The sequence below is a fragment of the Ciconia boyciana genome, chromosome 7 (genome assembly GCF_034638445.1).
Source record: "Ciconia boyciana chromosome 7, ASM3463844v1, whole genome shotgun sequence".
NCBI classification, from domain to species: Eukaryota; Metazoa; Chordata; class Aves; order Ciconiiformes; family Ciconiidae; genus Ciconia; species Ciconia boyciana.
In genome coordinates, this window is record NC_132940.1 from 46,851,899 (window position 1) to 46,867,165 (window position 15,267).

Below are 15,267 nucleotides of genomic sequence, written 5' to 3' on the forward strand. Positions count from 1 at the left end.
CAGAAGAGTTTTGAAAAGGAATCTAAGAGTTTGGTTTGACTTCAACGACAGCTGAGTACCCAGCTCCTAGAGGCTCTTCAAACCCCCCCACCCTACCCTCCTTCCAAATAAGAAGCTTTGCTATTACCTGTTCTGTGCTTGGTAGAATTAGAACAAAAAGTACAAATGTTTAAACATTCCTCTGGTCAACCTGGGAATCCTATTAACAATATTATAATAAACCCTTTGAAAGTCTGCCTAAATAATACTGAGCAAAATACTACTTTGTCAAAAAACAGGAGGGGAAAAAAAAAGCATCAATATATGACACAAATGTGCGTTAAAGTGCTAGGAGACCGGTTGAAGTGTTATGTTTGGCATCTTGGCAGTGCACTGCAAAACAGGGAGACATCTAACAATTTTTCATTAAAGTTCTATGAATAGGCAAGCTCGGTCAGGTTGTCAGGGGCTCTGTCAGTGCCACTTGTTCCAGTAAGTGCAGAATGGAGGCACTTCTTCAAGCTGAGTCAATTTGAGTCAGTGCCTCATATCTCTCAACACCAACGCATGACGTATAAGTAGAATCATAGCTGCTATCCCTGCAGCCTTGCTTTCTATGCTGTATTTACTACACTGTTATTTTAGGTAGCAGAAGAGATTAGTTGCTGATGTTTGCTCTCTTGCATCAACCTATGCTCTCTCAATGAAGTAATGGGGTCAGCCTCCTTGCTTTCTCTCTTACATGCATATGCACATACACAGAGGAGATTTCGCACTTAAGAATGTTATTTATAATTAATGTGCAGCTCACCCTGTATGGAGAAGGAAGAGGGCTGTTATACAAATACTTGTCTAAGCAGCAGGCTCAGTCTCAAAGACAGCAGGTCTTTGAATAAAAAAATATATAAGGCATATATCTTCATATGAGTATATAAATAAAAGGTACATATGAATAGAAGCTATAGATAAAGCTATAAAATAAAAGATCAGGTGTAAGAAGTTGTCTTTTCCAGGTACTGTTAGTCAAACAGAATGCAGTGGGTACCTGGCATATTCATCAATTTGGTGAATTCCTACCTACCCTTGCAATCGGCAGACTAATTCATTGTAAACAGTCCATGAAGTTCATGGCATACGCTTTACTGTAAGTCTCCTTAAAAAGCTGTTAACACGCAATTTATATAAAACTACTTGGAACAGCTCACAGAAAGACAGAAATCCCATTTTACAATCAGTGAATGCAGTTAATGCTTTTTCACTTATACTGCAGTATGATAGTATATAACATAATATTAATTCTTAGTGCCTACTGCTGAGAACCAAAAATACACCTCGGATTGTAGGGGAACATTTGAGCTCCAGAACAACCTCTGCTGTACACTGCAGCTCTGTCTTCCTTACCTTCAGTTGCCTTGATTGTGTATCCATTCTCTTCATTTGGTGGTACTTCCAGAAGCTGCATGACCCTGTCCAGCAAACCATGGATGATCTCAAACCCTGGGCTCTTGTTGTAATAAACTGCACAGAAATGCTTGTAGTTTCTTGCACCTACATCTGAAGAAGAAGGAAACAATTACGTTATCTGGGAAATTTTATCATACTTTTAACCTTGCCTTTTGCATCAGTTTTCTTCTGCTGTACTGTGAGGCACTTGTGACTGAAAGGAGAAATGAGTATGTAAAATGGCTTCTCTGACACACTTGTCATATAATCTCAGGAAATAATGGGATTTCTTTAACCCACTGGAGTCTCAGTCAGAACTGTAAAGAAAGATTTAAAGTATCCTATGCCTTGAGCAGGAAATAGGCTTGTTAAATACAAGTATTCTACACAGCGACAGGTACCAAGCATATAGTTAAGTGTTAAAGAAATTAAAAACAGACTAGCCAAAATGTAAATACTCAGTAAGCACCAGGAAACTTGTGATGCTGGTGGGAAAGATAAGTATTTATAGAACTCGGTTGCAGAATAACTACCAGTACAAAACAACTTGAAATGAGTAATAATGGTAGCATGGTGATCTGTGAAAGGATCTAAATTCACACAGGTTTCCAGATCACAACTGATGCTTTTCATGATCGTCTTGGACATCCCTGAAACCAAGTGACTATGAAAAACGTGCTGTATTCACAACCTCAAGACTGTGACATGAGTGTCGCCCACTTTGGACAGTTCCTTAAGTCAAAACCCTGCCTTCTCCCTGCTGTAAGTTTTCTTACATTATTGATTTCACCAAAACACATTTTTCTTTTTTAAACTTCCAAAATCAATACATAGTAATATGTTGTTATACTTGTACCTTTAGACTACACCACTGCAATATACACTCTCTACGACCACTGTGGCCTACTTTGAAGCTTTAATCATTACGGATTTCAACATTTCTGCTTTTTGGAAGGAATGATCTAGGAACAGAGTAACAAGTCTATTGTCACAGCTGCCAATTAGTAGCAGTGAAATTCAAAATACTGATTAATGTAGTGAACTCGTTTATTGCCCTCAGGTCTTTACCTTCTCAAGGTTAAAGTGCAAGCATGTGTTCAGCAAGGTTGGCGTATACAAGGGGAAAGTTTGCTGAACCCAGGGAAGGACTTTTTATATGACTGTCCTCTTCTTCTGGACATTCATATGCTTTGAAAGCATCTTAAGTATATATACTGCATTTCAGTTTGGACCAGACCTGCACTTCTGAAGGAAATATCCTGATCATCCCCACTTACCATGCTTCTGTTCACATTGTAAAGCAACCCTGCAGCATATAAGCCAGAGTCCTTTCAGTTGCAATTCAAGTCAGGGCAGGTGTTCCAGAAGGGCACCTAAATAGCTTCAACCACTCAAGGGCATTCAGCACACATAATCAGACTAGAGCTAGTCAAAAGGACCAATTACATGCATATAGCACGGACTGTGAGTCATCAACTGATCCCCTTCTATACTGCACTGCTTCGTAATATTGACATATAGTGCAATAAGTTACAGCCAGATTTTCATGCATAGATTTATTCCCTTTGTAGAGAGTCCTCTGTCATTGTGGTCTCCCAGTTGCTCATGTCTCAATGGACATTCGCATATTTATCTCTTCCACTTAACGACAATTAGATATGCAAAATAAATTTATTTACTGACAGCAACTGAATTACCTTCAGAAAAAAAAAAAAAGGAAATCCTAGAGATCTACTAATACTTGTAATATTTGAGGGGAAAGAGGGAATAAGAACTACTTCAGTAGTGAAGGAATTAAGAATAAAGGATTAAAAAGAACAACTCTCCCTGGCCTGCAAGTTAAGGTAGGGCAGCACCATGGGACATAAGGTTGCATGTGTAGAGCTTTCATATTTTTTTCCTGGAAATACCCAAAAGAAATGTACATGAAATCCAGCATATGCCAGGGTGAGTTGTTCTTTACACAGTCCAATTGTGTGCACAGTGGGTATTTGTCAGGACCTCTAGTCATGAAACATCTCAGCTGGACTTAGTGTTCCCAGAAAAAAGGCACTGCACTGCATGCTGCCCAGAGAAAGAGTGGGGTTAAAGATCCCTGTATGGTTAGTGACTTCATGGGAGTTACAGCTGCACCTACAGTCTGAATTGTACTTCTGTGTAGCTCTGGATGTAAGTACCAGAACTGAGTGCCTCAGACCTCAAGAAATGGTTCTTTTCTACAGGCATCAATTGTTTGCTGCTGCATTCAATACAAGAAATAGAGGACATCAAAATAAACAGGAGCCAAGCTCAAAACAAGGAAAGGAGTGGGTTCTTCAGGCAGCATAGAGTTAAGTAGTAAAACTTCTTCCCCACAGGATTCGGTCGATGCTAGAAGTTTACATGGTTCTGAGGAAGCAGAGGAAACTCACAGGAGATAAATCTGTTTGTTACTAGAGACAAAGAAACACGTTTGAGTCAGGAAGTCCCTGAGCTACTCGTGGCTGGAGAACAGGGGAGCACTCCAGAAGTATTATATACGCTTACCTGCTCTCATGCTTTTCCCTTGACAAACACTTTTAGCTAGAGTTACAGACAGGTTACTGGGCTAAATGAGCCTTTGGTCTGACCCGCCATAGCCAATCTTTATGCTTGATGTACAGTAAGATTAAATGCAAGCAGGAACTCTAGTGGTCCTTGGATGTTCCCCGAACTGTTAATATCTACCACATAAGAAATTAGATTTTTTTTTTTTAATTAAATTTACATCTTGCTTATTTGGTCCAACTAACCATTTAGTAACAAAAAAATCTATCAAAAACTAAACAGGAAAACATTTACCAATTGGGTAGAAACACAAGGATTAAAAACGACTGCAAAATACAGGAGCAAGAGCCTACACAAAAGACGAAAGCACAGTCTTTTTGAGCCAAAAGTCATTCAAAACTTCTAGAGCAGCAATTTGGCAATACAGCTGCAAGTTTTCTCAACAATCACTGAAAGCTGAACTTACTGTGGCAGTAAGTCTGTATTTTGTCACTCAGGAACTTTTTCCTGTCATTACAATAATTTGCAGTATTAAATAATGCTGGAGAATCCATTCCTGAACTTAAAATGGCAACACAGAAAAGTAAAGCCTACAGAGAAAATATCAATAAATGCAACATCTGATTTCTGGTCTGAGTACGCTGGCTGTTCAGTCCCATCATTATGTATCTCTGTTTCCTAGCTCTTCTAAGATACCAATTAGTAATACACAGTCATGAATGGTAGATAATCTACTTTCATGTTGTACTGAGCAATGGAAAAGAAGAAAGTGTTTTCCCCTTCCCCAAGTTTTTATTTGTTCCTAAGACTGAATGTTCTTTGGGCTAGATGTTCAATAGAACTATTTTATTTTTTTCTGTGATTCATTATGCTGGCAGAATTTGTGACAACTATCTGAATTTAATTTCATTATTATTTAGATAGTCAATGCTGTCTTCAGATGACTATTCTTAACTAATGCATCAGAAATAAACATACACAACAATTTTTATACCTCATGTTTTCAAGCCAACTGTAAAAATCCTTGGTAAAGGAAAGGATACATTTTCAAGCATTTCAAAAAACTGTGTTCTAAAACTTACTCCTTTACAGAGTTGTATTACAACACAAGAAGTTCATTCACAACAGGCAATAGGAAGAAAAAAGAAAGTATTAGGAACTGTATGCAAAAGCTGGCAGATGTTAGAAATGCTTTGGTTCTTTATAACTCACTTAAGAGATCTCTTGTGTCATGCCATGAAACAATTCTATTTTTTAAATGAGCCTGCCAAGTATAGTTATATATATTTTTTTTTTTTCTCAGACTTCAAAGCACTTCCTGGGGATGCTGCTGAAAAACTATCCAAAGGATGGGCAGCTGGTTAGGAATATGTGAGCCAAAAGAGTGCAGGGGAAGATAAAGCAGTGTTGTGCACTGCCCCCTTCCAAATTAGAGATGCTTCAGAAAAATGACTGGGTGATCTGAAAGGGGGCACCTGCTCATTTAAACTTGTCTCACAGCCTCACAAAAATCACAAATTATTTTCTGCATATTAGTAACATTCCCTGACAGTTTGGAAAACTGCTTCAAAATACAGCAGCAGCTGTACTCACAAATCACAGAAATAAATGATGTAAATTATGCTAAATGTGTGCTACCATAAGCTTGCCAGATTCTCCAAGATCACTGGTCAGAGGTGATTTTCTAATGGATTAATTTCTTTTGTTGCAGTAAAGGAGAGAAAGGCTATTCTCTGCTAGGACTTGTGGTGTAAGGTGATGATGTATATGCTGAACTAGTGTAACTATCCTACCAGAAGTGACTATCTAGTGTTACAAGCTAACCACAAATGCTGTGTAACGTATTCAAAATCAGCACATTTCCTCCTGTCTTGAAAAGAAACATTTCTGCTCAGATTTGGTTCCATTTAGTTATATTAAATCTGGCACACGTTTTGCTAATTTAGTACATCAAATCTTTCTGCCAGATATGTCTGAAGAGAAATAAGTTCGGTTCACCTTGGTAAGCATGAGTTCTGTGTAAGAAGGTACTTTATTAAAAAACAGTGTGTTTAAAAGAGCTAGGTTCATTCACACATGAATGACTACAAGATGCCATTTCAAATACAGTTAATGTCAGTACTCTTTTGACCCATACTTTTTAAATTATTAATTGGAAATTCTGCATGCCAAAATCATGAAACAATAAAATTAAATTAGTCAGTCTGATGACATAAGCCTTCTGCAGGAAATCTCATTCCATATGTGAGAGGACAACCCCACATTTTTCAGTGTTTGCAGAGTTACCAGTTTTTCTTTCTCCCCTCCCCTTTCAAACTGTTTATTAGGGAAGTTTAATTTTGGAAGTAAATTTGATAAAGTAGGAAGTAAATTTGAGTAGTTATTCTAAACACAACATTAAAAACAGTTTCAGATACTGGTCACAGTCTGTAAGTGCTCAGCCCACGAGAGGGCTGCACAAGAGCATAGAGTACAAAGCTGCTGCCTCAGAAGTCTTTATCTTTCATCTGTTGCAATGATTCCCATCAAAATGAAGTACACTGCAAAATCAGTCTTTATAAAACTGTTAAGCAGCCATCCACATAAATGAAAGCTTTCAAGAGCTACAATTAACACACATGAAATAAAAGTAATCAATTTAACTTGCAAATTTTATAAAGCCAGAATATTTTATACATTGTATAAATCCTTATTCCAAGATAAATAGCCCCACTCCTGGTTCTGAAGAATGCTGATGCTATTCTGCCATCTGTACCACATTTTTTGCATTCTAGCTAACTCCACGCCCAACAAGGAATGAGCTGTACCACCAAACTGTCTGTATTTAATAAAAAAAAAAGTCTATATGGTTTGCTAAAAGTGCTTATTTTGCTTGGCAAGGCTTTTTTTTCTTTAAAAAAAAAAGTAACCTACAAATTAAATTCATCACCAAAGCAATTTACTTGCCATTTTGTTTATGCCTTATATAAACCTTTGTTTTGCAGATCCCAGATACCTTAAACACAACCACTAAAATCTGAAACCAGATAATGAAACAACAGAACAAGTTCTGCTGCTGAATTTAAAGTAATGTCAGCCTTTTTCACCAAGAGGCAAAACTTCAAAGTTGTAACTCAGTGTACAAGCACTTCCTCCCAAAAGTTCTAGCTTGTGCACTCCTTTTCCCCTAATATACCACATAGAAAGAAACAAATCAGTGAATTTTAGACAAATTTTTAACATTTTAAAAATCCATTTTTACAGCTCGTTTTACTTTGATACATTTTTCCAGATAAAAAAGATAATCTGAAATTTTGATCCTATACAGTGAAATCAGTGCAAAGAGGCCCCATCACACAGGAAGGATTTCACTGAAGCTTTTGAACTAGCTGCTTTGGCTGTTTCACATAAAACAATTAAGGTTACAGAACAATTCAAAGGCAGCCGCGCTTTTTTAGCATAGTTGGATGAAGTGGAAAGATAAGGAAAATCTTTTTGTAGATGACAGGGGAAATTTTATACTTTCGAGCTTTTTATTTATTTATACATTTTTATACACAGACTTGCTCCGATCTTTACCCTGTATCTGTGCTACAAATCTAATTCTTCATATTGGTTGTCAGTTTTCCAGAAGATAATTTTGGAGAACAAATACAAGCAATCCTGTTTAAAAAGGATGGGAACATGGAAAAGGGATCATGCTGAGACACACTGACGCCAATATTTTCTTCTGAGTTACAGCTCTCCAGAATCAAATTAGTCTGCAAGTACAACCTGCTATTCCCAGGCTCGAGACATACTGCTTTTCAGTTGGCACAGCACTGCACATCTTTGAGACTGCAGCAGTTTAAACAGGTTCTAGTACTGCAATAGCAGCATGCCTTCAATATTTACTACTTTCCAAGGTTTGTGCCACTTGAAAACATTCCCAGCAGGGAGTTTCTCTCTTGAGTTATAGCCATGATAAGAAGGCAAAGGAGCACTAGATTAAGAACAAGTAAAAATGGGTGCATCAACTTAAGCAATTTGGAGCAGGTTCTTTTTTGGTGAAAAATTGTCTTGCATTTATCCATGGAGTCTTGCAGTATTCTTGTCAGATTTTAATGGATATTTTGATGCCTAAAAATATTTACAGGGTACCCGCTTGCACTTCTGAGAATCATATCTCTAGCCACTCTAAAATCTAGCCTGTTATGCCGATCTTTTAACTCTGTTAAAAACCAGAATGTAGTATGTAGTGATTATTATATTTCTAAAGAAATACAGATTTACTTACTATTACCATTTAGTATGTAAACATATATTTCCATTATCAAAGATTTTGAGGACTCTTCTCTTACCTGTATTAGGATCTTTTACTACAATATCAGAAATCTCAAAGAGTTTGAGAGGCAAGGGCATCTTTCGGTTAGCCGAAATAGTTTTCAGCAGCCCAGGAAGGAGGGTTGTACGTGCCACCTGCAGGACAAACATGGTTGCTGCAACTGAAATACCTTCCAAAATAGCTAATGTTAGGTTTCTTCAATTTTTGTTTTGGTCACTTGTAACAAGAGTTTAAAAGTAGTCAGATGCAAATACAGCACTAATCTCTTATGTTTGAGCATCTTTGATTTAGAGTTATTAAACCTGAAAATGTACATTCTCTGCACGTTCTTTATGCTGCCTTTTCTGAAAGAGCATACATGTGAGCTTAAGAATAGGTATCATTTCACAGATGCTTGAGCTGCAGCGCAGGGTAGAAAAACAAACAATACAGAAAGAAGTGCAAAAATATTCCCATAAATTTAATCTCACATGCAAAAGGTAAATACTAAGTGTTATTTTGGAAATATTAAATGCTATCTGAAATATTATCTTGATACCTCCTGACATCAATCAATGATATAGGCAGAACCTAAGCAACAGAAATTGATATATTCAGATTGCAGTTGTGGACAACCTGAAATACACAGAAAACAAAGGCAGGATGCAAATCATATTAGTGTTCTTACATTCACACATATTTGCTGTGTTCTCCATTCAAATACTTCCTTAGAAGTGCAGCTTTTTTTTGGTTTTGTTTTCAAACTGGAAGAGTCGGATTCAAAAAATCTAATGGATAAGACATGGGAGTGACTGTGTGCTGCTTGACTGCAGGTAAAAAGTTACCACGTGCTCAGCCATAGTTACTTATCATTTGGCATGCAGCATTTCTGTCTATTTATCCTACTTTTCCTAACCAATGAAGAGTTCCAGCTGCACTATCAGCTGGAAGAGGGTCCCTGGCATCATCCTGCCCTTGTCTTGCTGGCAGATAGGGGATGAGGGAAAAGCTGTCCTGAGAATCCGATCACAGTTAACATCTGAAGCTGAAAGTTTATAGTGCATCACAAAGAGTAATCCTTCCCAATTTTCAGGGAGGCCTACAGATTTTAAAAGATTGAGGCTATTTTAGCCACAAGGAATATTCAGCCAGTAATATAACTGCTTAGAAGCATTGCTACTGCAAAGGCCTGCAGTCATTGAAGAATAGGAATCTGAAAGTGTACCTGGCTAGAGGGGCTGCCACTTTTTCTCTTTTTGTTCACACTCAGTATTGTTTGTTTGTGGTACATTCTATATTGCTCAGTTGTAATCACCATACCAAATGATATATATAAACAGGTGATAATAGTCTAAATAGGTTACAACAGTGTCTTGCATGACTGCTTATTTGTGGTACCAAATAGAATAGAAAATACACGAAGGTACCCAAAAATTCTGTTCCTGAATCTCAGGACAGCAGAAGACTGTTTTTAGTATTAGAGATAAGATCTAGAAAGGTATTTTAGACGCTCAGAGAAATCAGGCTTACTGAAGAAGATCTTGAGGAAAAAAACACCACAAATCACAAAACATTAATACCCACAGACTGCTGAAACTGTTCTAAACCTTTCTAAAGAGTGTTTACCTTTGTATTTCTTAGTTAGAAACAAAAAAAAGCCTCTAAATTTACCTTCCCTGTAAACTAAAGAAAGCATCTTTTTAAAAAAACACTCTCTAAAAGAAATACAAAAACTATGGGTACACTTTTAGGTATTTACAGAATTGTTGAGAATACTGTACTTAAGCTCTCACTCTCTGCTCTAGCAAAGATCAAATGATCTAGATATGGGTATTAAAATACTTAGAGCAATAGAGAATTTAAAAAAAAGAGTCATAATGGTTAATAATTTTTAAAAAAACATTTCCTATCCAGAGCTCAGGAAGTTTAGAGATTGCCAGGCCTAGCAGTTCCATTTATACTGAATGGCTTTTCTAAATGCGGGAGTTGGTCAATCATCTGGAATTTTCTGTAATAAGATAGCTCAATTTTGCCACATGATGTCATACAGAGCGTGGCATTTTACTTTATTGAAAAGCTAATAGTACTTCACACCGAATAAGGTATTTCTCACTGAAGGAGTAACAGAAAATGACTGCTAGCAAGTTTAGCACATAAATATGCACATCCTCTTTAATGCAGGAAAAGTAGCTCTATAGTTTATAAATTTTATTTCCTGTTGGTTCCTTTCTTTCCTCTTTAAATATAGAATCTGTGACAATGTTGCTCTCAAAATTTGACCTGAATTACCTCACCTGAAATTCTGCAGTTTTGGGGTTTGCTATGCGCACTGCTTTTGTTGCAGAGATATCCATGCCAAGTTTATCTGCAATGTCTTCTTGAGAACACTGAGAGGAAGAGACAAAAAACCACCAAGGTCAAGTAGTTAAAACAGACAGTAAGCCAATGATGAAATTTGATATCAAGAATGAACAATGCAATTGTAGCACTTGCTCTGAGGCCCCATAGTATATGCTCTCATGTACAACATCCACTCATAATAAAAATTAAGCCCCAGTCTTAAGTCTAAGTAGGCAAACTGGTTTATCTACAAATGTTAATTACTAACCAAAATAAAGCTAATTTAACAACAACAACAAAAGGCAAGTGTTTATTTAGGCTTCTGTCATGGATTGCTGTCATCTGTTTTAAAAACAGAGCCTCAGATTCTGCCCCCTGACTAGCAATGGGTAAAGTATTTTATTCTGAAAATAGCAGCACTTGTGAAGGGAATGGTACCCGAACTTTCTCACAAAGAAAACAATCCCTTGGGGGCTCCTTATAGAAAGTAAAGTACCATCTATGAAAAAATGGGTCATATGGCCAAGCCTTCAATTTTCATAGCTGCATAGGATTCTTAGTTCATTGTTGTTGTTTTCATTTTTTTGAGTTGGAGTATTTTTAAAGCCCTTATTCTCAAGGTGTATTTTTAAGCTTGTCAGTAAAGCAACACACATGCACTTTATCAGGCTCAGATGATGTCTGTGCACATACAGCAACAGATGCTACTGATAAGATCCACACTACAGAGTTCCAGAATTTATAGCTTTATTAATGTATTAAAGAAACCAATAGCAGACTAGGCATGTAATTGAGGATTTGCTAGTATACTGCAGTCTCCCAGAAGTGTTCTCTTTACACTGGCAGCACTCCGAAAAGTGTGTTGATAGACCAAACGTGAGGAAAATGAGCAGATGATACCATCTGAAAAAGTGGATTATTGAATACAAAAAAATAAAATCTTAAATGAATGCTGACCTTAGGAGGAGAAAACTGTGTTAAACAGTTTTCAGATGTGTATCTAAACTATGGTATATTACTGTGATTTAACTAAATGCATTGTGGCTAAACTGGAGCTCCTCAAAGAAAGAGATGTTATTGCGTACAAGTATAATTTGGGACTCAAACCAAGAAACAGATTGTATGCACAAATACATAAGCAGTGTTTGTCATATAACACTGGGCTACAGGATGTTGTAGCATAAATGATATTTGTCATAGTCATAGGCCTCACACTGGTGTTTTAATAAAGTGTTGGTGACACAGCAGACTGGGTTTCATCATGCCACAGCAGAAATACAAATATGTAATGTGATAACATGATGCACTGTGTGATCTTACAAAATTCTGCTGTTGCAGTTCATAAAGGTCCTCAGTTGTAGTGATGTAATATATTCAGTGTTTTTAAGCATATTACCTATTCAGTGCTGAAAAAATGGCATTATATTTATTAATGAATAAGGAAAATCTATAAAAGCTTGACCATGTTATACATATTATTTCCCCAACATGGTACTACCACGGGTAGTCTGAATATCTTTGTCACATACTAGCACTGCAGGAAGTAATACTAGTTATTGTCCTGGTTACTTAAATGAGTTAATAACAAAATATTAAAACTGGAATGTATTTTTCAGACTTTAGAATTAGTCCAAATTTTGCTTTTGAAGCTCCATGAAATCTGAAGGTGTTAAAATTTTATTCAATCCATTTGGATTACCAACTTTGGTTGCAATATCTGAACTTTTCAAATGCGTGGAAGTGTTTTAGGAGCCTGCATCACTGCATTTTAAAATCTTTGAGCAAGTTATCAAAAAATAATCTGTGATCAGATAACTGTCTCTTAAAAGATTGTGTACTTTCAGGGATGGACAATTCTGGCCATCTAGTAAGTTTTAAGTTCAGGAAAAGGTTGAGAAATTCCACAGAGGTTTTAATAGAATATGTGATGGTAGCTCCCCATATGCTAAAATGTCCACCAATTGCACTTTAAGGCAAAGGCTTTGAGCAGATCTTGCAACAGAAAGGATTTTCTAAAATGTATAGTGTATTTTCAATAGCTGACTATGCCAACCTCCACATATGGACAGTTACCATATAAATTTGGAGGGCATGGGGGTGTACTTAACTTTTTTTTTTTTAAATAGTAGATCAGGTTCTTTGATCCAGTTCACAACTATGGCAAAGGGGTATGAGCAAGTCGCCATGACAAAGATGGTGTTTCCTACTGAACATTTTATTTCAACAAAACAATCCTGCTGCAAAATTTCAGTATTAGACATTATGCCAGCTGTTAGTACTGGACTGGCATATGCTGCTGCAGAGTCCTTATTTTTGGTGAAAGACTACTTGCATGGCTGTAACAAATAATATTAATAATACCTGCAATCAGTGGTAACAACAATTATTATATTTTTATTTGTTCTTCCATGCAAACAAAAACCACCTGTGGTGAAATTTACAGAGCAATTTGTGTCCCTTTAGTGTGCATTATAACTTTTTCACAGGTATTCTTAAAATAAACTCTTTGCTGACTGAATAACTACATATCAGCTTGGTATCTAATGCAAGGAATCATGGGCGAATGACAATGCTAAAAAGAGACAAACAGAAACAGGGTAATCTCTAAACTGTAGTAATATCCACCACAAAGTACTAAATTTTTAAGTTTGTTTTCCTGATTATCAAACTATGATGAATTTCACATCTGGTGATCAAAGTCTCGAGAGAGACTTGCTGTCTTACAATTTCATCCTATCAAGTTAAACTAAAAACAGTACTTCAGCAGCTATTTTCGCCTTTATACTTAAAACTACATGCCACATTAACAGTGACTCATTCAATTTCTCTGACCTACAAACTCATAAAATGTTATACTAATGCCAAAGCATTGGCAAACAATCACCTGTCAAAACAGTAATGGATAATACTGGTACACTTATACAGCAACATATCCTTAGACCATCCTCTGCAGTTTTGGCTGCATCGCTGTTCCAACACACAACTAAGAAAAATATGAAATCAATATAATATACCAGGGCAAAAGTGAGTGCTTCAGTGAATCCAGCAGCTGCCAAGTCCAGTCTCAGAAGTTCTGTGAGCTTACTGAGGGGGAGCTAAAATGAAACAAAAACCAGTTTTCAGCTTCCATCTAAAAACATTTTTCTGTTCTTTCCTGAGGTGATTCTGCCTGTTACATTACAGTGAATTCACTAGGGAGGTACTATGCTTGTGTGCTTAAAATTTTTGAAAGCGTCAGCCAGCTGCCTTTAGGCTTGCCTGAGGAAATGAATCTCCCAATTAGAGATTTAATATGGGCTCCTTACTTAAACCCTGTCTTTTTTCAAGTACCAGCAACCACTGGTCTTGGACTTATTCAGATCAGTGGGGCATCTGTTTTGTATCCTATCCATGGTAAATACTTCTCAAGGCAAAGCATGTCAAAATATTTAATTCCTAGGTTCTGTTTTCCCCAAAGCCCTTCTGGCATGCACTAGTCATTTACTGACAACAGAGCGTTTATTTGAAGGGGCAATCTTACTTGATTAGCTATGGTGTACGTTTTCGGAATAGTCATCTGAATGTTGTTATAACCATAAGCTATTGCTGCATCTTCTACGATATCACATGCATGGATAATGTCCGCTCTGGTAGGAGGGATTTCAATCTCTATATTGTTCCCATTCCCTATGACGTGTGACTTCAAACACATCCTAGTCAGCAGCTTTGCAAGGCTTGATGGAGTTTCACTGAAACAAAACAAGAGAGTAATTTATGGATCTTGCACTATATCGACTGGCTTTTTAGAGTAATCAATGTTTCTCTGCACTGCCTTATATCCTGAAGAATCTCCAAGTACTTTATGGACTGTACATAGACTTAGCATTCCATCAGAACCAGCTCAGATTCTGACTCTTGAGACGATCATTTTTCTTTACTTCGTAACAGCTGTGTGAAGCCATAAAGAATCATTCACTTTCCTTGAAAACAGGGGAAGAAGTCTTACAGAGTTGATCTAATTACCCAAGATAACCCCTGAATTTTTGGTAAGTTAAAAAAAACCCAAACCAACACACAGCATAAACATTTGTAAAACAATGCAATAATCAATGTTTTCTAGTACCTTTATCATGATTAATGTTTATGAGTAAAAGCTATGTTTTCATTTGCAATAACACACCTGATTCCTATTTTCTTGTTAATGAGTTCAGGTTTCACCTTCTCTTTTCGGTAAGCCAGTTCCTAAAAAGAAAGACAAAGCTTTTCAGCATACACAATGCCTGCCATTTCTACCTAAGAGGATTCAATTTTGACATCTTAGTAATCTAGCTTCTTCTAATTACGATACTAAAATGACATCCACAGAAGACAAGTGTGGAATATTAGGCTAAACGTAATATTTTAAGATAACAGGATTCTTGAAAACATATTATAGTACATGATGCAAAAGCTGTTCTCAGTTAAGCTAGAAGGTTGAATGCAGCATGAAATCCCTGTTATTGAAACTTCCGATAATTTCTGATATACGCAAGTAACAGTTTCTAAAAGTTTCTAGTCACCAGTTCATCCTAACTCAAAGCCCTAAAGCAGTGAATGGTCACGCATGAGATCTCATGGTCTAGTACAGATCAAATGACTTTTAGGAGGAAAAGGGAAGAAAACTTTCTATTTCCGTATTGGCACAGAAATATCTACCGGTATTTTACTTAGAAAGTTGG

General features: G+C 36.7%; 1 protein-coding gene across 1 annotated transcript in view; it reads right to left on the minus strand.

Annotated features, from left to right (window-relative positions):
* The window catches only part of FARSB (phenylalanyl-tRNA synthetase subunit beta), a 41,449-nt gene that overhangs the window by 15,060 nt on the left and 11,122 nt on the right, over window positions 1-15,267 (minus strand). Inside the window, exons 11-16 of the mRNA XM_072867775.1 lie at window positions 14,730-14,791; window positions 14,091-14,298; window positions 13,585-13,665; window positions 10,525-10,617; window positions 8,268-8,385; window positions 1,381-1,533 (exon numbers count right to left, since the gene is read on the minus strand). Of these exons, the coding sequence (XP_072723876.1) occupies window positions 1,381-1,533; window positions 8,268-8,385; window positions 10,525-10,617; window positions 13,585-13,665; window positions 14,091-14,298; window positions 14,730-14,791 (715 nt within the window). The remainder of the gene's footprint in view (window positions 1-1,380; window positions 1,534-8,267; window positions 8,386-10,524; window positions 10,618-13,584; window positions 13,666-14,090; window positions 14,299-14,729; window positions 14,792-15,267) is intronic.